The 21,722-nt window shown below is 42.3% G+C and overlaps 1 protein-coding gene across 1 annotated transcript; it reads left to right on the top strand.

Moving 5' to 3' along the window:
* The first annotated feature begins 1,321 nt into the window (after positions 1-1,321).
* On the top strand, positions 1,322-20,855 carry LOC124278779. Its single transcript, XM_046714554.1, has 9 exons — positions 1,322-1,519; positions 11,780-11,829; positions 13,379-13,495; positions 14,169-14,211; positions 14,656-14,742; positions 16,056-16,107; positions 16,559-16,651; positions 17,690-17,763; positions 19,691-20,855. The coding sequence occupies exons 1-9, from the start codon at positions 1,322-1,324 to the stop codon at positions 19,826-19,828; spliced, it is 852 nt and encodes a 283-aa protein (XP_046570510.1). The 3' UTR covers positions 19,829-20,855.
* Positions 20,856-21,722: the final 867 nt, after the last annotated feature.

The raw sequence follows: 21,722 nt of genomic DNA, 5'->3' as shown, positions 1-21,722 counted from the left end.
CCCTGAGCTACAAGGCCTGGTGTGTTTTGTCCTGAGCCTACAAGGCCTGGCCTGTGTGGTTTGTCCTGAGCTACAAGGCCTGGTGTGTTTTGTCCTGAGCTACAAGGCCTGGTGTGTGTTTGTCCTGAGCTACAAGGCCTGGTGTGTTTTGTCCTGAGCTACAAGGCCTGGTGTGTTTTGTCCTGAGCTACAAGGCCTGGTGTGTTTTGTCCTGAGCTAGCAAGGCAAGGTCCTGGCTACAAGGCCTTGTGTTTTGTCCTGAGCTACAAGGCCTGGTGTGTTTTGTCCTGAGCTACAAGGCCTGGTGTGTTTTGTCCTGAGCTACAAGGCCTGGTGTGTTTTGTCCTGAGCTTCAAGGCCTGGTGTGTTTTGTCCTGAGCTACAAGACCTTGTGTGTTTTGTCCTGAGCTACAAGGCCTGGTTTGTTTTGTCCTGAGTCCTGAGCTTGTCCTGAGCCTGGCTTTGTTTTGTCCAAGGCCTGGTGTGTTTTGTCCTGAGCTACAAGACCTGGTGTGTTTTGTCCTGAGCTACAAGGCCTCGTTTGTTTTGTCCCGAGCTACAAGGCCTATTGTGTTGTGTCCTGAGCTACAAGGCCTGATATGGTTTGTCCTGAGGTACAAGTCCTGGTGCGTTTTGTCCTGTGATACAAGGCCTGGTGTGTTTTGTCCTGAGCTACAAGGCGTATTGTGTTTTGTCCTGAGCTTCAAGGCCTGGTGTGTTTTGTCCTGAGATACAGGCCTGGTTTGTTTTGTCCTGAGATACAGGCCTATTGTGTTTTGTCCTGAGCTACAGGCCTATTGTGTTTTGTCCTGAGCTTCAAGGCCTGTTGTGTTTTGTCCTGAGATACAGGCCTATTGTGTTTTGTCCTGAGATACAGGCCTGATGTGTTTTGTCCTGAGATACAGGCCTGGTGTGTTTTGTCCTGAGCTTCAAGGCCTGATGTGTTTTGTCCTGAGCTTCAAGGCCTGGTGTGTTTTGTCCTGAGCTACAAGGCCCAGATTCGTTAGCATCAACCTTCCAACATGTTATATTGCAGGTTCTGTAGTGTTAAGAGCACTTTGAATGCATTTATAATTATGAATTTTGATTCCTGAACAAATGACCCAATTTAATGTCATTTCAGTAATAGGATATGATAGCATGACTAGGTGGGCTGTGGGGTAGCCTAGTGGTTAAAGTGTTGGCTCATCACGGCAAAGGCCCGGGTTCGATTCCCCACATGGGTTCAATGTGTGAAGCCCATTTCCGGTGTCTCCATCCATGATATTGCTGGAATATTGCTAAAAGCGGCGTTAAACCATACTCACTCACTAACTCACTCATGACTAGATATGGTGCAAATGCTATTAGTTACGTCAATCTGCTCTTCCTCCATGGCACTGCATGTGTTTGTAATATCTGTCTGCAGAGTTGCTACATCAGCACACTGTTCCTGACTCTGTCCTATGCTCTGGAGGCATTTCTGAGGGTCAGGAAACGTCTCTACGATGGATTAACCAGTTTGTCAAGAGAACAGCAGGTATGCTTTCATCTTGCGTGACATATTGTCCCTGTCTTATGCTTCTTTCATTGCTCCAAACATCTTGTCGTCTGCCACTTTCATCCCTCTTCACATCTTCTCCATTTCGCGTACCACTTTCATCCCTCCAATATGTTCTCCCTTTCGTCGGACACTTTCATCCCTCCAATATGTTCTCCCTTTTGTCTGACACTTTCATCCCTCCAATATGTTCTCCCTTTTGTCTGACACTTTCATCCCTCCAATATGTTCTCCCTTTTGTCTGACACTTTCATCCCTCCAATATGTTCTCCCTTTTGTCTGACACTTTCATCCCTCCAATATGTTCTCCCTTTTGTCTGACACTTTCATCCCTCCAATATGTTCTCCCTTTTGTCTGACACTTTCATCCCTCCAATATGTTCTCCCTTTTGTCGGACACTTTCATCCCTCCAATATGTTCTCCCTTTTGTCTGACACTTTCATCCCTCCAATATGTTCTCCCTTTTGTCTGACACTTTCATCCCTCCAATATGTTCTCCCCTACCTGTGCCATATTTATCACTCCTCACATGGCCTCCTTGTATTCCATCACTTTCATCACCCCTGTCAAAATATACGTAATTAGTCCCTCACAATTGTCATAAGAGTCAACTTGAGAAGGTAAACTGTGGTAAAGGTTTGATTCTGTGGATCTCAACTACTGGTGTGTCTGATCCAGACTGATGACAGTCACTGTCACACCTGAAACATTCAACAGGTGTGCATCCACTCAGTCTCTCACCTTTCTTGATGCAGAAATAGTCATATGGGCGTGTCTCGCTTAGAAACATCGTTAGAAAAACATATAGGTGTATAGACCCTACCCTAGTACTATATAAAAGGAAAGGGATGTAACGATGAAACCACCCTCTCCTCAATCAAAGTTAGATTTCACCCTGTAAACTATTTTAAAGGCCCCGCTGAGGCCTACGGATCGAAAGCTAGATGATTTCCCTACAAAATGAGCTATAAATTGTCACAATTGAATCATTATTTCAAAAGTTATACGCCATAACTCATCGAAAACAGGAACCTCCACAATTCCAAGCCCAAATCATGGATCAGCCAAGACAGCGAAAACTCAACTTTTAAATTCATTTATTAATTCCAGCAGCGTTGACAGCACCCAAGTAGCGCCAGATTCGATCAGCGGCCATATTCCATGAGTCTGAAAACTGATTGCAACATCTACATATCATTTCCTCAACAGTAAGCAGGCATTTCTAAAAAAATCATAGGCAATCATACTCACTTGTCGGCCATAGATGACCTTGACATTCAAATGACATGAGCAGTAAATTGGTAAAAATATTTTTAGAGGTTAAATATTTATAAATATAATTTCCTAAAAATGAATCAATATTAAATGCATATTTATAACCGCTAAAATTATTCTTACCAATTTACTCTTTCGTACATCATCCAAAATAGAAGGAATATTGCAAAGTTCATATTTCGCGCCCTATTAGCAAACAGACAAAATCTTACAGGATATTTATTTTCCACCAATCGGAGGGCCCAAGTCAGTTTGTGCAGATATGCTCAGGTCACTTGAATGTGAAGGTCTTCTATGGCCAACAAGTGAGTAGGATTGCAGATGATTTTGTAGAAAATGCCTGCTTAATTTCGCGGAAATGATATGTAGATGTTGCAATCAGTTTTTAGTCCTGTGGAATATGGCCGCTGATCGAATCTAGCGCTACATAGGTGCTGTTAACGTGGCTGGAATTAATAAACGAATTTAAAAGGTGAGATTTTTCCTTATCCTGACTCATGCTTATTTGCTTGTCTTCTTCTTCTTGCGAACACAGTGGAAACACTTGTATCTCCCAATTGAAGTTCCCTTCAATGTAAAATCACTAATTAGTACTCCCGAGTTATCTTTCCCCTCAAGCGCGTGAACGAGGGCGCCACCTCCTGCCATGTGCCTCATTCTCTCCTTCTTCGCCCAGTGAGCAGGACGTGAGAGCGCCTGTGTCTCCCTACACACTATATCCTTTATTTATATTTAGTTTGTTACCTCTTATATTCATCTATAGAGGTGTAACTAGTATCTTTATTCAACATGCATGGATATTTATTCGTGTTTCCGCTGCTTTATTCACGGTTCGCCGTGTTTGCTCAGCAGATTGCGTTAAAAAATCTGCACTGTTGTAAATTACGTTTCTCTGCTGCTGATCTGCATTTAATATGCTTTAGTTGTACAACGCCATGCTCTATTGTTTCACGCTGCAATTTATGTATTAAATTGTCTAATTCTGCCTTTGATAATTTTTTATATTACGTCTTGAGACGTGCAGCAGATAGATCTCGGAAACAATCTTCAGTCATGGCTGATAGATCAGAGTCAGATATACCCTGTCAACTGTGGGCGGACGACCCTCACCGTCTGGTGTTCCGCCTGAGTTACCTTCGGGGGGGAAGCGTGGGACGCAGTCTGCTATATCCAAGAAGCGACCTGCATCCCAGGACTTTCCACGCTCCGCACCCCCAGGGCTACAGCTTCGTCGAAAGGGAAACCCACGAAGGCTAATAAAAACCTTTTCATCAGAATTGTGTTTATATGATGATGACATTCTGATTATCATTCCAGATGTACGGCATAAGAAGCGACCAGTATCGGCTACCGTCACTTCAGCGCAGATCAACACGCAACTAGAGATGCCTACGCTGATGGCTGAGATCAACTGAGGGTCCCGTCGCTACCACAGAGAGACAGCGCAAACCGTCCCAGACGACCTGGAGACCGATACGGTTTACAGAGGCCTCAGAGCCGTGGGCCCCAGAGCCCAACCCATAATAAGTCATATAGTGCCCCAGACCCTGCTATGACTTTGCGTAGGGCCCCAGAGCCCACAAACGCGCCTCCACGAAGGGCAACCCAGCCCGTATCGAAGCCTTTGCGAAGGACGTCCCAGTCCACCTCCACGAAGGACCTAGATCCTCACCATTCGCAAAAGGCTTCACGGAGGAGGAGTGCTTCACCGAGCTCAGACCCTGTAGAACACAGAGGTCGTTCGCGAAGCAAGCTCCTATCTAATGATTCGGACTCAGACTCGCTACCTTCATGAAGGTTAAGTGCTAGCCCGCCTCCACGAAGGACCTTGATCCTCACCATTCGCGAAAGGCTTCACGGAGGAGGAGTGCTTCACCGAGCTCAGACCTTGAGGAACACAGAGGTCGTTCGCGAAGCAAGCTCCTATCTAATGATTCGGACTCAGACTCGCTACCTTCACGAAGGCCTTCACGAAGGTTAAGTGGCTCCAAGTCATCGTCATTCAGAAGATCTATAAGGGATTCACCGAGAGCTATACGAAGCCACCAGCGTTCGCCAAGAAAGCTCCACGAAGGTCTGCCTATGTAAGCCACTCGTCTGTCTGTTCAAGACATCGCAGTACTTGTCTATCAACTGTATACCACATGCCGTCTACAAGCCTACGCGAAGGCATTTGCACAGGCTATTTACAACGCAGAACATCGCTGTATTATTTTATCAACAGATGAAGAGCCTAATTAAGGATCTTCAGGCCGACTACCTACATCAAGGGCATCAACGACGTTTCGTAGATCTTCACATTAATCAACATTTCCGTATATATTGCTAGGTATGCAATCCCGGACTACAATACGATTATCTACATCTGCAGACGATTCAATAACGGAATTGAGCAACAGCCTTGTTACAGCGAGTAAAACACATAATTGTCAACGATTTCCTGAGAAGAAATATGTACAACAAGTTCAGCTTTAATTCTACAATTATGACGCTACATTGATGTATGCAGTCTACAAGCTGACAACTTGCAAGTTTATTGAGCCTTTATATAAGGAAGTCGGCATTATCTTCAAGACTGAAGTTACTTTCACAACAGCCAGGAAAATATCCTACCCAGCATTAATATTACAGAGCGAGGTAATTCGCGCCGAAAGATTCGCGCGTTTACCATTAACCCTCGAAACACGTGGTCACTCATGTAACTTCGGGAAGCTACGGACAAGACCAACGATTGATCTAATATCAACGACGGCCCTAAATTATACAAGGTTCCTTTTCCTGCTACACCGGTGTCATCACAGCGCGGGTACTCTACAGAATCAAAATGCCTTGTTCTGATTGGACCGCGATGGACAACGCCCTATGCAGAGGTCGATCATAGTTCACAGTTCAAGACATAGGTTGCAAGTGACAACTATATATCAGTGAACGAGCGTAGCCTCCTTAGAGTCCAGCTAATCTGAACCTTCATGATTGGGCTGCCTTCATGAGGTTAGAGACCTCCCCTGTCTAGTAAGGACGAGGGCTCGGCAGTCAGACGATTTTTTACATAAAGTTCAACGATGGCAGTCAACCCTAGTTGTGCACCTACATCGTCAAGCACTTTGCAGCGGGTTTACCTTGACGACGGGATACAAGTGGATCCAAATCCACAGCGTCTCAGACTACAGTTGAATTTCATCATCAAGCTACTAACACAACTAGGATGGTTAGTAAACCTACTTAAGTTAGACCTAGAACCTACGCAAGATCTACAATTTCTAGGTATTTGATTTGTAACGGCGCAGAATCGTATAATTGTACCGGAGGACCATGGATCAAGATCCAACAGTCAATCCCACAAGCCTTACTCTCTCCGCTACCACTACGACAGTGGCAGAGCCTGTTGCAGCTCAAGACATGACAGGCAGAGGCAGACTACAATTACATCCGTTACAAGTCATCATCAATTCGCATCTCGACGAATCTCTACCGTTCAATTTACCGGATCAGGTCAAACCTCATCTACTATGGTGGACCAAGAGATCAAATGTTTGTGTAGGCGTCTCGTTAATAACGCTGGAATCGATAACACTTCTCTACGTAGATGTGTCACTACAAGGTTGGGGAGCCCATCTCGCCAACAGGACGGCATCAGGGCTATGGAGCAATCAAGAGAGCAAATTACACATAAATCTGCTAGAGATGCAAGCAGTAATAAAAGCCTGAATGCACTGGAGCAACTTACTACAGAATGCTCAGTTGATGATTCACACAGACAATTCGACAGCGGCGTTTTTTATGTGAACAAACTAAGCTCAACCAGGTCCCCGAACCTATTGACTCTATGTTTTCAATTGTTCGAATTAATCGACAATCTCAACATACATGTCAGAGCATGTCACATTCCAGGAGCAAAGAATGTAATAGCAGACGCTCTCTCTCGGCCACACCTACCATCGCCGACAGATTGGATGCTCCATATGTACAGAGATATTCACTCAAATTATCAAGGAAATAGGAACTCCACTAATAGACCTATTTGCCACTCGATTCAACAAACAACTGACAACATTCGTATCGCCAGTTCCAGACCCACTAGCATGGGCAACGGACGCACTAAGCATATCGTGGGAAGGACTCAACGCGTACGCTTTTCCGCCACCAGCGTTAATCCCAGAAGTCTTACTCAAAATCAGTCAAACGCAGAGCCTCCATCTGAATTTGGTCGCAGCCTACTGACCAGCGAGAACGTGGTTTCCAACTTTTATTCAAGGAATCGGACAATCAATACTACATCTTCCAGAGTGCTCGAATCTGTTAATACATCCGCACACCAAACAAGCGCACGGAAAGCCAGAAATATTCCAACTTCTCGTATGGATTGTATCAAGGCGTGTCTGAATAACAGGTTATTCAGCCAGAGCGGCAAAGCAGTCAAGCTTGCCCTGCGTAACTCAACTCGCAACTTATACGATGACAAATGGCACAGTTTTGTCAATTTTGCTGCAAAGAAAGGATTTACAGCTAGATATGCTACTCATCCTCAAGTGGCTGACTACTTATGTTATCTACGTCAGACTAAGAATTTAAAAGGCTCAACTTGTCCACCTATCTTGCAGCAATAAGCTCTGTCATAACTGAGAACGGGCGTCAAGTTAACCTAACCCCAGTTACTCACCTTGCTACGAGCTTCCCGATTGGAGGATTAAAACGGAAGTTTCACGCTCCAGCTTGGGATCTGAATATATAGTGCTCCAACACCTCACAAGTGAGGTTTATGAACACGCTTTGATGATATACTTGGACCCCATGATACGATGCATCTATCACGATGGCCAGTAAGAGCACTGAAAATATATCTCCACCGATCCAAACAGAGGAGGGAAAAATTCAAGAGATTTATTTCCTCTATCAACAAGCTACGCAGACTGAAGTCTCACGTACTACTATCTCCATTTGGATTGGAACTGTCATACTACGTGCCTACAAGACTGCAGGACTCGACCCTCCAAGAGCTTCTAATCCTCATGATATTAGAGCGCTAACATCTACAATTGTTCTACACAAATGCTATTGAAATAATGGAGGGTTATTTCTGGAGATCCGATATGGTGTTTGCCAACCACTATCTGAGAGATATCACCACCAAGGTCGTCTCAGGTATCCACCAATTCGGTCCCATGGTCCTCGCACAACAGTTGACAGTTCCTCGGAGAAGATAAGTCAGTCTTACAGATTTCTACTTATCTTATAACAGTACTAAATAGCTACATGCTATATATATTTTGCTTAAGTTCTTTTATTATCTTAAGCTCAGTACTATGGTTATTATATCATACAATATATAAGCTAACAACTCTACGGAGTTTGTTATTATATATTTAGCTTAAGTTAATCATATCTTAAGCTCAGTACTATGGTTACATTATAAATGTATTAGCTAACAAACTCTACAGAGTTTTTGCTATTATATATGTAGCTTAAGTTAATTATATCTTAAGCACAGTACTATACTCATATCATAAAAATATATTAGCTAACAAACTCTACGGAGTTTTTGCTATTATATATGTAGCTTAAGTTTATTCATATCTTAAGCTCAGTACTATGTTTATATCATAAAAGTATATTAGCTAACAAACTCTAAAGAGTTTTTGCTATTATATATTTAGCTTAAGTTTCATCATATCTTAAGCATTATGGTTACATTATAAAATGTATTAGCTGACAAACTCTACCGAGTTTTTTGCTATTATGTATGTAGCTTAAGTTTATTCATATCTTAAGCTCAGTACTATGTTTATATCATAAAAGTATATTAGCTAACAAACTCTAAAGAGTTTTTTGCTATTATATATTTAGCTTAAGTTTCATCATATCTTAAGCATTATGGTTACATTATAAAATGTATTAGCAAACAAACTCTACGGAGTTTTTTGCTATTATTTAGGTAGCTTAAGTTAATTATATCTTAAGCACAGTACTATACTCATATCATAAAATATATTAGCTAACAAACTCTACCTAAGTTTTGCTATTATATATATAGCTGAAGTTTTATTCATATCTTAAGCTTAGTACTATGTTTACTTCATAAAAGTATTTTAGCTAACAAACTCGAAGGAGTTTATGCTATCATATTAACAAGCTTAAGTCTATTAGTCTTAAGCATTGTATTAATGTTGTACCGTGATATGACCGCCTATAAGCCGAATTTTGAGGACCAAAAAAGCCGCCTGTAGAAGGGGTCGCCTTATCCATGAGTTACACTTCGTCAAACTTTTTCCAGGGTAAAACAACATCGTATCACTTCACGCGGAACAAACAACAGAAGACGACTTTGTCAGTAGAGACGCCAAATTTGCAATTAAACATCACTAGACAAGATTATTTACCATTTAAGTTATAAGTTGTTTTGCTGGGCATTGTTTTATTTGCAGGGATTAAGATTACCGTATGTGATTTGTCTCTTACACAAAGCCTAAAATAGCAATCAGCTGTGCACACGCTTCCGCTAACAAGTTCAAACATGCACAATAATATAACGGACCTAATTCTGACGAGTCATCAGTAAAATATAATACAGAATACCATTATTTAACCCAAAGAAATATATCCTAGCATTGTGTAATTTTAGTTACAGTTTTTGCTCTATAAATTAATTAAGATTACCGCGGCGATTTGCCTCATTACACAAAGCCGAAATAGCAATCAGCTGTGCACACGCTTTCCCCGCCGAACAAGTTCAAACATGCACAATAATATAACGGGATGAATTCTATTGATTGAATACTATTATTTAACCCAAAGAAATATATCCTAGCATTGTGTAATAGTTTTTATGTAAAAAATATATAATCAACACTAAGGTTATACGGACCATCATGAACGTGGTAAGCACGTGACATGGAACGAGGCGGTAATCAGTTTGTGATTGTTGAATGGGGTAAAATAAGCAAGCCAGTTTGTTGCTACAATAAATATGATATTCAGAGAAGCAAAATATATTATGCATTTTCTGTCAACTACACTTCGTTTCGATCCGTGAGTAGACACAATATATATGACAGTGAATTCTTTGAATAATGTGGATCGAATTTACAGTATGAGGAGGACAGTGACACGAATTTGATGGGTTTACGGCCGATGACTTGTGAAAATCTCAGAACTCTCTTGCAGAAATGTCAGTGTTTATTGTTAGTGGACTATTTTTCTTATTGTCATATATATATAGATGAAATATGGACACTTAAATAATATATTTTGAAACAAAAGTTGACTTCAGTTTTTATTTACCGATGGTACTTTTTCTCTCCATACTCACCGATTTCACAAAATGGTGTCTCGTTGTTGATGCAAGCAGTGATCGTCGGGATATAAAAAGGAACACAAACACATGTTGCCACAATACACCGGTAATCTTTATTATGTAATATTCTCACCAACACTTACGCTGTATATCCACTTTTCAAAAGGCGTCTCGTTGTTGATGCAAGCAGTGATCGTTAAAAAAAGGTAAACAAACACCGGTAATCTTTATTATGTAATATTCTCGTAATGGTGTCTCGCCGTTGATGGAACATACTTACCGGGTACTCTGGTCTCTGTTGACCGCGACCCATCGCGGGGGGTCGGCCTATCCATGAGAGATATGATTTTGACACTGATTTTGAGGGTCAAGTTTGGGGGTCGGCTTATCCATGGGGTCGGCTTATAGACGGTCATATACGGTATATACTTTTATCATAATAAGTATATTGTAATAACCCCTATATGGCAGCTGATAAGTTAGCAGCAGGAATTCATCAGTTCAGTGCCTTTATGAAGTTCCCATAGGGTTATTACAATCATTACAGTTCAAATCACTAATTATCAAAATCCAAAGTATTATATATTCCCACCTCCTCCGCTTCTCAGAGGATTCTACAAGCAAATAGCATGAGTCAGAATAAGGAAAAATATGTAATTTTCTGAATAAAATTGATATTTTATACTTATCCTGACTCATGAGGTAAGCTCCTCCCATCCTCCCCACATAACACTTTGGATTTCCCTGAAAATTCAAGTGTTGGGCTCAGTATATGAGGAGAGAGTGAGGCACATGGGTGGAGGTGGCCTCGCTCAGCTTGAGAGGACAGATAACTTGGGAGTACTAATTAGTGATTTTACATTGAAGGAACTTCAATTGGGAGATACAAGTGTTTCCACTGTGTTCGCAAGAAGAAGAAGACAAGCAAATAAGCATGAGTCAGGATAAGTATAAAATATCAATTTTATTTAGAAAATTACATTTTTCATTGTTGTGACTGATCCATGATTTTGGCTTGGAATTGTGGAGGTAGCTGTTTTTCGTGAGTTGTGGAGTATAACTTTTAAAATAATGATCCAATTGTGACAATTTATAGCTCATTTTGTAGGGAAATCATCTAGCTTTCGGTCTGTAGGGGCCTTAAAAATATGTTACATGGTGAAATCTAAATTTGATTGAGGAGAGGGTGGTTTCATCGTTACATCCCTTTCCTTTATATAGTTCTAGGGTAGGGTCTATACATCAATATGTCTTTCTAATGCTGTTTCTAAGCTTAGACACGCCCTATGGAAATAGTCACTCCTACATCTTCACCTTTCATCTTTATCTAACCAGGGCCAGAGATAAAGGGCGATACAGCCAGTAATGTACACCTAAAAATCAATGATGTATGACATAATATAAGATTTTGTTTATCATGTATGCACATAAATACCTTTGTACGCCTAACATAAAGTTTAACAGTTGAAAAGTTGTTGAATATTATAAATAAAAACACATCAGCTGCCTGCTCACACAAAGATATGCCTGTACTTCCTTCAAAATTCTCAGTACACCTCTACTTGCAATATGAGGTGTAAGTACACCCACACCCCCAAACATTATCTGGAGCCCTGTCTTACTGAAGACAGAGATGACATATCAGATATTAATAATGTGCTTTTCTTTGCAGAAAAAGGTTGTGAGCTATACATTCATGCATCTGATCTATGCGGTGGCATGGTGAGTCTATAACCCTCTCAACCGTCAGATTAGAAAACTCTACTAGGACTCCAGTGTCCTTTGAAGTCACCTGGCTTAGAATATGTCCCAGGGTTCTATTGCTTGTTCCCTGATGTGACCTGGTTTAGTGTAGGTCCCCAGAGCTCTATTGCTTGTTCTGTGATGTGACCTGGGTTAGAGTAGGTCCCCAGGGCTCTATTGCTTGTTCCCTGATGTGACCTGGTTTAGTGTAGGTCCCCAGAGCTCTATTGCTTGTTCTGTGATGTGACCTGGGTTAGTGTAGGTCCCCAGGGTTCTATTGCTTGTTCCCTGATGTGACCTGGTTTAGTGTAGGTCCCCAGAGCTCTATTGCTTGTTCCTGTGATGTGACCTGGGTTAGAGTAGGTCCCCAGGGCTCTATTGCTTGTTCCCTGATGTGACCTGGTTTAGTGTAGGTCCCCAGAGCTCTATTGCTTGTTCTGTGATGTGACCTGGGTTAGAGTAGGTCCCCAGGGCTCTCATTGCTTGTTCCCTGATGTGACCTGGTTTAGTGTAGGTCCCCAGAGCCTCTATTGCTTGTTCTAGAGCAGGTGATGTGACCTGTGACCAGAGTAGGTCCCCAGGGCTCTATTGCTTGTTCCCTGATGTGACCTGGTTTAGTGTAGGTCCCCAGAGCTCTGTTGCTTGTTCTGTGATGTGACCTGGTTAGAGTAGGTCCCCAGGGTTCTGTTGTTGCTCATTGATGTGACCTGGGTTAGAGCAGATCCCCAGGGCTCTATTGCTTGTTCCCTGATGTGACCTGGTTTAGAGTAGGTCCCCAGAGCTCTATTGCTTGTTCTGTGATGTGACCTGCTAGAGAGTAGGTCCCCAGAGCTCTGTTGCTTGTTCTGTGATGTGACCTGGGTTAGAGGTAGGTCCCCAGGGTTCTATTGCTTGTTCTGTGATGTGACCTGGGTTAGAGTAGGTCCCCAGAGCTCTGTTGCTTGTTCTGTGATGTGACCTGGGTTAGAGTAGATCCCCAGGGCTCTATTGTGCACTTTCTGATTTGACCTGTGTTAGAGTAGGTCCCCAGAGCTCTATTGTGTGTTCTCTGATCTTCTGAAATTAATAACTTAACACAGATGTACCAATGGTTGTATCTGTAGATTATAACAGTAGTGATTCAGATCATGTCAACTTTCAATCTGATCAGTCTTTTGAGATGACCCTGCTGATGTGATGGTATTCCTCCTGTAAAGTGACAAGTGCTGCGTTTGAAAACAGGAAGTTGATAATCTGAACTCTCCTGCCCTCTTCATGATGGACCCGTGAAGGTCCGGGTTAGAATTGATCTTCAGTAACCCATGCTTGTCGTAAGAGGCGACTAACGGGATTGGGTGGTCAGGCTTGCTGGCTTGGTTGACACGTCATCGTATCCCAATTGTGTAGATTGATGCTCATGCTGTTGATCCCTGGATTGTCTGGTCAAGACTCCAGTATTTACAGACTGCTGCCATATAGCTGGAATATTGCCGAGTGTGGCGTAAAACTAAACTCACTCCCTCATCATGATGGTGTTTGTGTTGTGCAGGATGGTGCCGCTGGCTGCGGGGATTATTCTGCTGGTGTTCACGCACTGGGTGACCGCCAAGGACACCACCAGCCCACATGTCAATTTCACTAAAGTCATCCCAGCTGAATGTTCCACGTGAGTCCTGACAACAACCTTTCTCTGTCATATTGACTTCAATCTGGATTGTCATAAATGTAACCTGACTGAATATATATATTGCAGACGAAAAGGACCAGGTGTATCATGATTCCATGAGTCAAACATCTTTTTGTGTGCAGCTGATGTTATGATGAAGCTGAACTTGGCCATACATTTTCTTCAAATAACTGCATCAAATTTTGTTAAAATAAGTACGACTTTTAGGTTATTTTTGGGTAACAAGTATTTTAATGTCTTGTTTGTTCTCATGCTATACTAGTAGGGGGCGGTAGGGTAGACTAAAGGCTAAAGTCTGGTCTGGCCTAATTGTGTTATTAAATATGTTAATTTTAGTTCACTCAATATATACCTAGAGTGTAATGGTGCCTCTATTCTTCCGGGCGGTGGGATAACCTAGTGGTTAAAGCGTTCACTCGTCATGCTGAAGACCCAGGTTCGATTCCCCACATAGGTACAATATCTGAAGCCCATTTCTGGTGTCCCCCCACCGTAATATTGCTGGAATATTGCTAAAAGCGATGTAAAACCATACTCACTCACTCATTTATGCTACGTAGGTGTTTTCACATTAAACACTGTGTGACTTTGAAGTTTCAAAGAATATGATTGCCATGTTGAATGTACAGCATCTACTGGTTTTGTCTTGCAGATGTTTGCCAGTGTTCCACTACACTCAAGATGATCCGTGTTGGGTGAGTTTCATTCAAGTGGGACCCGTTAGAATTGATCTTCAGTAACCCATGCTTGTCATAAGAGGCGACTAACGGGATCGGGTGGTCCGGCTCGCTTACTTGGTTGACACGTGTCTTCGTATCCCAATGTTGTAGATCGATGCCCATGCTGTTGATGACTGGATTTTTGTCTGGTCCTGGCTTGATTATTTACAGACCGCCGCCATATAGCTGGAATATTGCTGAGAGCAGCATAAAACTAAACTCACTCACTCATGTTAAGATAGATCCCAGATAGTTCTGATGATCTGTGGAATTGTCTGGATTGATTATTAGTGGTCAGTGAAGCCTGCAGCTGGGAAATTGCTACAGTTTGCAGCATTGAACAACTCCCTCCTTCGCTGACATCGCTTGGCCTTGTAACACGTCAAGTTGATCTGCCTGAAATTCTGCATGTTGTTTCAGACTCAAGTGGTTAGCGGCATATCCTGGCATCTTGCATACAAGCTGGTGTTCTTCGTTCCGCTCATCGCAGTGTTCATCTCTAACCTTGTGAGTACAGAGTTATGTCCCCTGTCTATCTTTTCCCTCAGATGTTATATAAAGGATCAAAACCGATTCCGAGGTTTTGTTTAAAAAAAAAGCCTGCAGCAGAAGGAAATTCTGGAGGGGGCCCAATTTCCCACGGACAAGGGCTTATTATTTAAAACAAAACCTCGGAGTCGGTTTTGATGAAACCTATGAACTGAACGAAGATATACTTTAGATATAATTATAATATTTGGTATTTACTGTTGAAATCAACTGGGATGCGACTGGCAACTGACACCTTGCCTTGCACGCGCAATGCACGTGCTCTGCATGTGCTACCCGTGCCCTGCACGTGTGCTGCCCGCAGGACCCGTCTTGTCAGGGGTGGAATTAACTTAAAAATTGCTAGTGTACTCCGGTACAGTATCACATGTAAAATCACTTGCCCTGATAAGTTTTCCACTATACCGGCCATCTTCTGGGTTTTTTTTAAAATAAACAACATAATTAACATTAGAAAGTCAACTGGACACCGGTACAGTGTTATATACAAATTTGCTTGCCCGACAGAAAAAACACTGGACTCGGACGTCAGGCAATGGGTTATTTCCACCCCTGCTTGTGAGGAACACATGGTTCATACTGACAAACAATTTCATTCTTCACAGCGATTCCTCGTAGCTAGTGGATAAAACCGCCAAGCTTGTGAGCGAAGGATTGCAGGTTTGAAACCAGGAAGATGATGGAAGTATGCAATAGTGTGACATTTCAACATCGTGTTCAGTGATAGCAAGACAAAGTAATATCAATCTTCAAATATAATAATAATAATTCAAAGTCAAGGGCTATTCCTCTGAAAATCCCCAGGATGCGGGCAATTCTGCAGAAGATCCACGGGATTTCATTGAGAATGCCCGCGAAACTGCCTGAAGATGTACTCAGTGAAAGGAGAACCTATAGAGACAATAGAGTGACATCACTGGAGGTTTATAATAGTGGTTAAAGCTTTTGCTTGTCACGCGTTCAGTTCCCCACATGGGAACATTGTGTAAAGCCCATTTCTGGTGTCCCGTGTCGTGATATTGCTGGAATATTGCTAAAAGCAGCGTAAAACCAAACTCACTTACTATTAGTAGAGTTGTGTCCCCTTTGTTGTATCCGCTCCACCACCATCAAGCATATTCTGTTTGAGTGTGTGGACTTTTCAAATGCCAAGGATTAACATTATGAAGCAAATCATCTGAAAGGTCTGTTTTCCTGCGTAAGTGGGCACCTCACTGTGAACTAATTGAGAGAAATTGTAAATTGTAATTTGTATTGTGTTCTGTCTTCAGGTGCTTTACGTGTTCATAACCCGAGCCTTCAAGCAAGTGTCCATGAGGAGAGGTAAGTAGACTGTCACTGGGCAATCTGTCGTAGATGAGTGAGGGAATGAATAAATGTCTGTGTTGTTGAAAAGTGAATGATGGTTGTGGATGAATGAATGAGTATCTCTTGTAAGTTGTAGATTTTGTGTGAGGATGTGTAATATTTTTTATTCATAGGTCATGTGTGACTGATGTTTATCCTTCCACAGTGACAATCTTACCTCTATTGCATAAATAGATAGGGTAGTATGAGTGGCAGTATTCTAGGGTCCGTGTAGTAGTTACAGTAGAGTTACCTCCCTTAGCATCTGATGCCCAGCTATCCCTCACTGAAGTTTCACTGCACCATTTCACTTCAAACTGGTTTCTCCACAGTATACCAGTGTCACTTTAGTCTTTTCAACTAGGATTACTCAGAAATACTGTTCAAGGTAGCTGCCTCTTACTGAGATATGTTTAACCAACTTCAGGTTTGTACACCTTCCATCAGCGTCAGGAGGAGTCGACTGTGAGAAGGAAAGCAATACTGTACCAGTGTGCCTTCCTGTGTTGCTGGCTACCCAGTGAGTATATGTCATTATAGTACAGACAAGGGGTAACAATATAGCAATACTGTACCAGTGTGCCTTCCTGTGTTACTGGCTACCCAGTGAGTATATGTTATTATAGTACAGACAAGGGGTAACAATATAGCAATACAGTACCAGTGTGCCTTCCTGTGTTGCTGGCTACCCAGTGAGTATATGTCATTATAGTACAGACAAGGGGTAACAATATAGCACTACTGTACCAGTGTGCCTTCCTGTGTTGCTGGCTACCCAGTGAGTATATGTCATTATAGTACAGACAAGGGGTAACAATATAGCACTACTGTACCAGTGTGCCTTCCCGTGTTGCTGGCTACCTAGTGAGTATATGTCATTATAGTACAGACAAGGGGTAACAATATAGCAATACTGTACCAGTTTGCCTTCCTGTGTTGCTGGCTACCCAGTGAGTCTATGTCAGTATAGTACAGACAAGGGGTAACAATATAGCACTACTGTACCAGTGTGCCTTCCTGTGTTGCTGGCTACCCAGTGAGTATATGTCATTATAGTACAGACGAGGGGTAACAATATAGCAATAATGTACCAGTGTGCCTTCCTGTGTTACTGGCTACCCAGTTAGTATATGTCATTATAGTACAGACAAGGGGTAACAATATAGCAATACTGTACCAGTGTGCCTTCCTGTGTTGCTGGTTTACCAGTGAGTATATGTCATTATAGTACAGACGAGGGGTAACAATATGGCAATACAGTACCAGTGTGCCTTCCTGTGTTGCTGGTTTACCAGTGAGTATATGTCATTATAGTACAGACGAGGGGTAACAATATAGCAATACAGTTCACCTAAATCTAATTACGTTTACTTGAAGAAGACTGAGGTATTGATCAAGATTTTAACCATTTCCAAAATGTCTGTTTCACTTTCATATGTCTATTATATGTTTGTCAGTGTGAGAATTGTGTTAACAGGCTGCAGGTTTTCATGTAATTGTAAATGTGAGCTTCTGTACCCGTGATCCTCTGGTTGATTGTGTTAATATTGTGTTTCAGCCCTCATCTTAGGAGTGATATCCTTCACGGAAGGGTTTCATATGTGCGACTGGTTTGTGCTATACCTACTGCAGGTGAGATTTGTGTCTGAGATGTTTTTGATTGCAAATCTTTGTAAAGTGAATCAACAGGTGTCCAAACCTCCTCCTCTGAACACCCGCTCCCCACCCAACCCTGCAACTTGGTCCCCCATTCCCTTTCTGTGAGATTAGAAATACCCAACCCTGCAACTGGGTCCCCCATTCCCTTTCTGTGTGATTAGAAATACCCAACCCTGAAACTGGGTCCCCCATTCCCTTTCTGTGTGATTAGAAATACCCAACCCTGCAACTGGGTCCCCCATTCCCTTTCTGTGTGATTAGAAATACCCAACCCTGCAACTGGGTCCCCCATTCCCTTTCTGTGTGATTAGAAATACCCAACCCTGCAACTGGGTCCCCATTCCCTTTCTGTGAGATTAGAAATACCCAACCCTGCAACTGGGTCCCCATTCCCTTTCTGTGTGATTAGAAATACCCAACCGTGCAACTGGGTCCCCATTCCCTTTCTGTGAGATTAGAAATACCCAACCCTGCAACTGGGTCCCCATTCCCTTTCTGTGTGATTAGAAATACCCAACCCTGCAACTGGGTCCCCATTTCCCTTTCTGTGAGATTAGAAATACCCAACCCTGCAACTGGGTCCCCATTCCCTTTCTGTGTGATTAGAAATACCCAACCCTGCAACTGGGTCCCCATTCCCTTTCTGTGAGATTAGAAATACCCAACCCTGCAACTGGGTCCCCATTCCCTTTCTGTGTGATTAGAAATACCCAACCCTGCAACTGGGTCCCCATTCCCTTTCTGTGTGATTAGAAATACCCAACCCTGCAACTGGGTCCCCATTCCCTTTCTGTGAGATTAGAAATACCCAACCCTGCAACTGGGTCCCCATTCCCTTTCTGTGTGATTAGAAATACCCAACCCTGCAACTGGGTCCCCATTCCCTTTCTGTGAGATTAGAAATACCCAACCCTGCAACTGGGTCCCCATTCCCTTTCTGTGTGATTAGAAATACCCAACCCTGCAACTGGGTCCCCATTCCCTTTCTGTGAGATTAGAAAAATACCCAACCCTGCAACTGGGTCCCCATTCCCTTGCTGTGTGATTAGAAATACCCAACCCTGCAACTGGGTCCCCATTCCCTTTCTGTGAGATTAGAAATACCCAACCCTGCAACTGGGTCCCCATTCCCTTTCTGTGAGATTAGAAATACCCAACCCTGCAACTGGGTCCCCATTCCCTTTCTGTGAGATTAGAAATACCCAACCCTGCAACTGGGTCCCCATTCCCTTTCTGTGAGATTAGAAATACCCAACCCTGCAACTGGGTCCCCATTCCCTTTCTGTGAGATTAGAAATACCCAACCCTGCAACTGGGTCCCCCATTCCCTTTCTGTGAGATTAGAAATACCCAACCCTGCAACTGGGTCCCCCATTCCCTTCCTGTGAGATTAGAAATACCCAACCCTGCAACTGGGTCCTCCATTCCCTTTCTGTGAGATTAGAAATACCCAAACCTGCAACTCGGTCCCCCATTCCCTTTCTGTGTGATTAGAAATACCCAACCCTGCAACTGGGTCCCCCATTCCCTTTCTGTGAGATTAGAGATATTTCGAATACCCTGTCTGAATGTCAACATGCAGTCTTAGTTGCTCCAAACATTATCAGGAGCTGTGTAGGGATGGGTGAAATGACCTTAATTTGTCGCATGGAGTTAATGTCGGAGTGGTTTGTTAGGGCTGCAGTGAATACACTTTGAGATGAATATGATATATTTCATGACTATTGAGTAACAAATATTTATTCCTGAATACTTTATGTTTACTAAATGGAAGATGTATCTGATTAGGTAGAAACATTTCAGTGATAATTTTGTTAGGAATACATTGCGACAATGCTGCTTATAGCCTATGACGGGTTTGCTGGTGTAATGTTTCTGTCAGTCAGCGGTTTTGTTCCAGGCCTTGCTGGGTCCACTCCAGGGCTTCTTAAACTGCATCATCTACGGCTGGAAGAGGGAGCAGTTCCGCCGAGCACTGTCTGAGAGCTCTAGCCTCACCAGCACCAACATGCCGTCCTACTTGTCCCTCACGTTATGACGGAGCCTCCTCCTGTCAATATACATACCGGTACCTACTTGTGATCCTCAGGCTCTTCGGACCATCACACGGTTCATCATTGTTGTGTAGGTGTTATCTGTGATCATACTGAGCATATCTGGACACACCACCATGTTGTCTTCAGTATGGTAACCAATCATGTTGTCTTCAGTCTGGACACGGGGTAGCCTGGTGGATAAAGCGTTTGCTCATCTCGCCGAAGATCCAGGCTGGTTCCCAACATATCAACAATGTGTGAAGCCTGTTTCTGGCATGACCGGTGGTGATATTGCTGGAATGTTGAGGCGTAAACTCACTCACTCACCCACTGAGTCTGGACACACCATCAACTTGTCTCAGTGTGGATATAGCATGGCCAGCTCACTGCATGCTATGGTTGTGTCATTGCAGGTGACCTCTGATTGGTCCATGGAAGACAGTAATGAGGATCTGTATTTTACACAAACTCCCGTCTTTCTTATAGTGTGACTTCAACATGAGTTGAACATGTCAAATACCATGAACACACAATGCCATTTAGAAAGTGGTCAAATGTAACATATGTTATATTTGGGATTTAACTTTCTTAGTAAAGTACAGATTCTAGTACTTTTATTGGGTTGAGTCCCATCCGGGATCCCTCTGAGGGTGTGTGTTCGAATCCCTGATGGGATTCAACCCAATAATTAGAATTTGTACTTCTCTAAGAAAGTTTAATCCCAAATAAAACATATGTTTCATGTCAAATACCAATCTGTCCTGGGAAATTGCTTTTGATATTGTTGTAATAAATCTCGTAACAGCTTGAGTCTGGCAGAGACTGCCTCTCACCGACCCAATATTACTGATAACCTGTTGAGTGGATCAGTACTAAACTGGCGCTGATTGACTTTAAGGATGGAAGCATGAATTATTTTCCATATATTTAGTCAATTTTTCATTTACTTCTATTGTTCATGTAATTTCTTTCTCTCTATTGTAAATTAGACCCTCATCGATTGGTGCCAATAAATTACTTGTTTGCTTGTTCAAGCATCATGTGTCAGCAATCTTATGATGAGGCACTGATGTCTGGTTGCCATGGTAACTAGTTTCAGTGCAGAGTTGTTCTAAACTTCCTTTCAAGTGAAATATATATTATTTTCTTCACTGCTGAAGGAGGCAAACTATATTGGGTCATTGAGATCAATGACATGATTGTTTTCACATTGCACAAGCTGTTTCAGAAATATTGTATCAATATTAAACTTTGTTACAAGATGATATACATATTTAGACATATATTATAAGAGTTTAGTTTTATACCATATTTGTTGTTTTGGAGTTGCTAGGGGATGGGATTATTACTAGCTTCTGTGATTATTGTTGCTGTGACTGTATATACTGACATCAGGGCTGCTGCGATTCGGTTCGATTAATCGAAAATCGAATCTGACACCTTACTTTTGATTTTTGATAACCATTATTTGATATTTGAATACCTATTTAAATTATTTCCACACAGCCAGAACGTAATTTTGACTCCCAACTTGAGCAGTTTCCAGCGCTGAAATAAGACGAAACGTGATTGGTTGACACTGGGCAAATTATCCAATGTGAATTGTTGTTAGTAGACATCGCCAAGTTCATGATGGATTTCATGCTGAAAAAGCCAAGATTGAGAGTTAAATGAAATCTGATGTTTTTACATGTATGAAGAATCGAATAAAAAATGATCGAATCAAGGGTCCAATATCGAAAATCGAATCGAATCGAGGTCTGGTTGAATCATTGCAGCCCTAGCCGACATCTGCACAACGTGTTTACTATTGTAGTAGCTATACGATTTTGAGTGCTAAAGTCATGAATGTTAAAGTAATACATCTCGGTACATATATTCCCTTCTTACTTCCTA

Source organism: Haliotis rubra, unplaced genomic scaffold (assembly GCF_003918875.1).
Source record: "Haliotis rubra isolate DU_JTF1 unplaced genomic scaffold, ASM391887v1 Scf241, whole genome shotgun sequence".
Lineage (NCBI taxonomy): Eukaryota > Metazoa > Mollusca > Gastropoda > Lepetellida > Haliotidae > Haliotis > Haliotis rubra.
The sequence above is the reverse complement of the archived record's forward strand: the minus strand, read 5'-3'. Positions and strand labels throughout refer to the sequence as shown.

What these genes read in the sequence shown, in the direction of transcription:
- LOC124278779 (XM_046714554.1), top strand. Translation starts at nt 1,322, where the DNA reads ATGACTAGATATGGTGCAAATGCTATTAGTTACGTCAATCTGCTCTTC. An exon ending in GCAAGTGTCCATGAGGAGAG is followed by an intron (nt 16,108 to 16,558) that starts GTAAGTAGACTG and finishes AACCAACTTCAG; the next exon opens with GTTTGTACACCTTCCATCAG. An exon ending in TTGTGCTATACCTACTGCAG is followed by an intron (nt 17,764 to 19,690) that starts GTGAGATTTGTG and finishes GTTTTGTTCCAG; the next exon opens with GCCTTGCTGGGTCCACTCCA.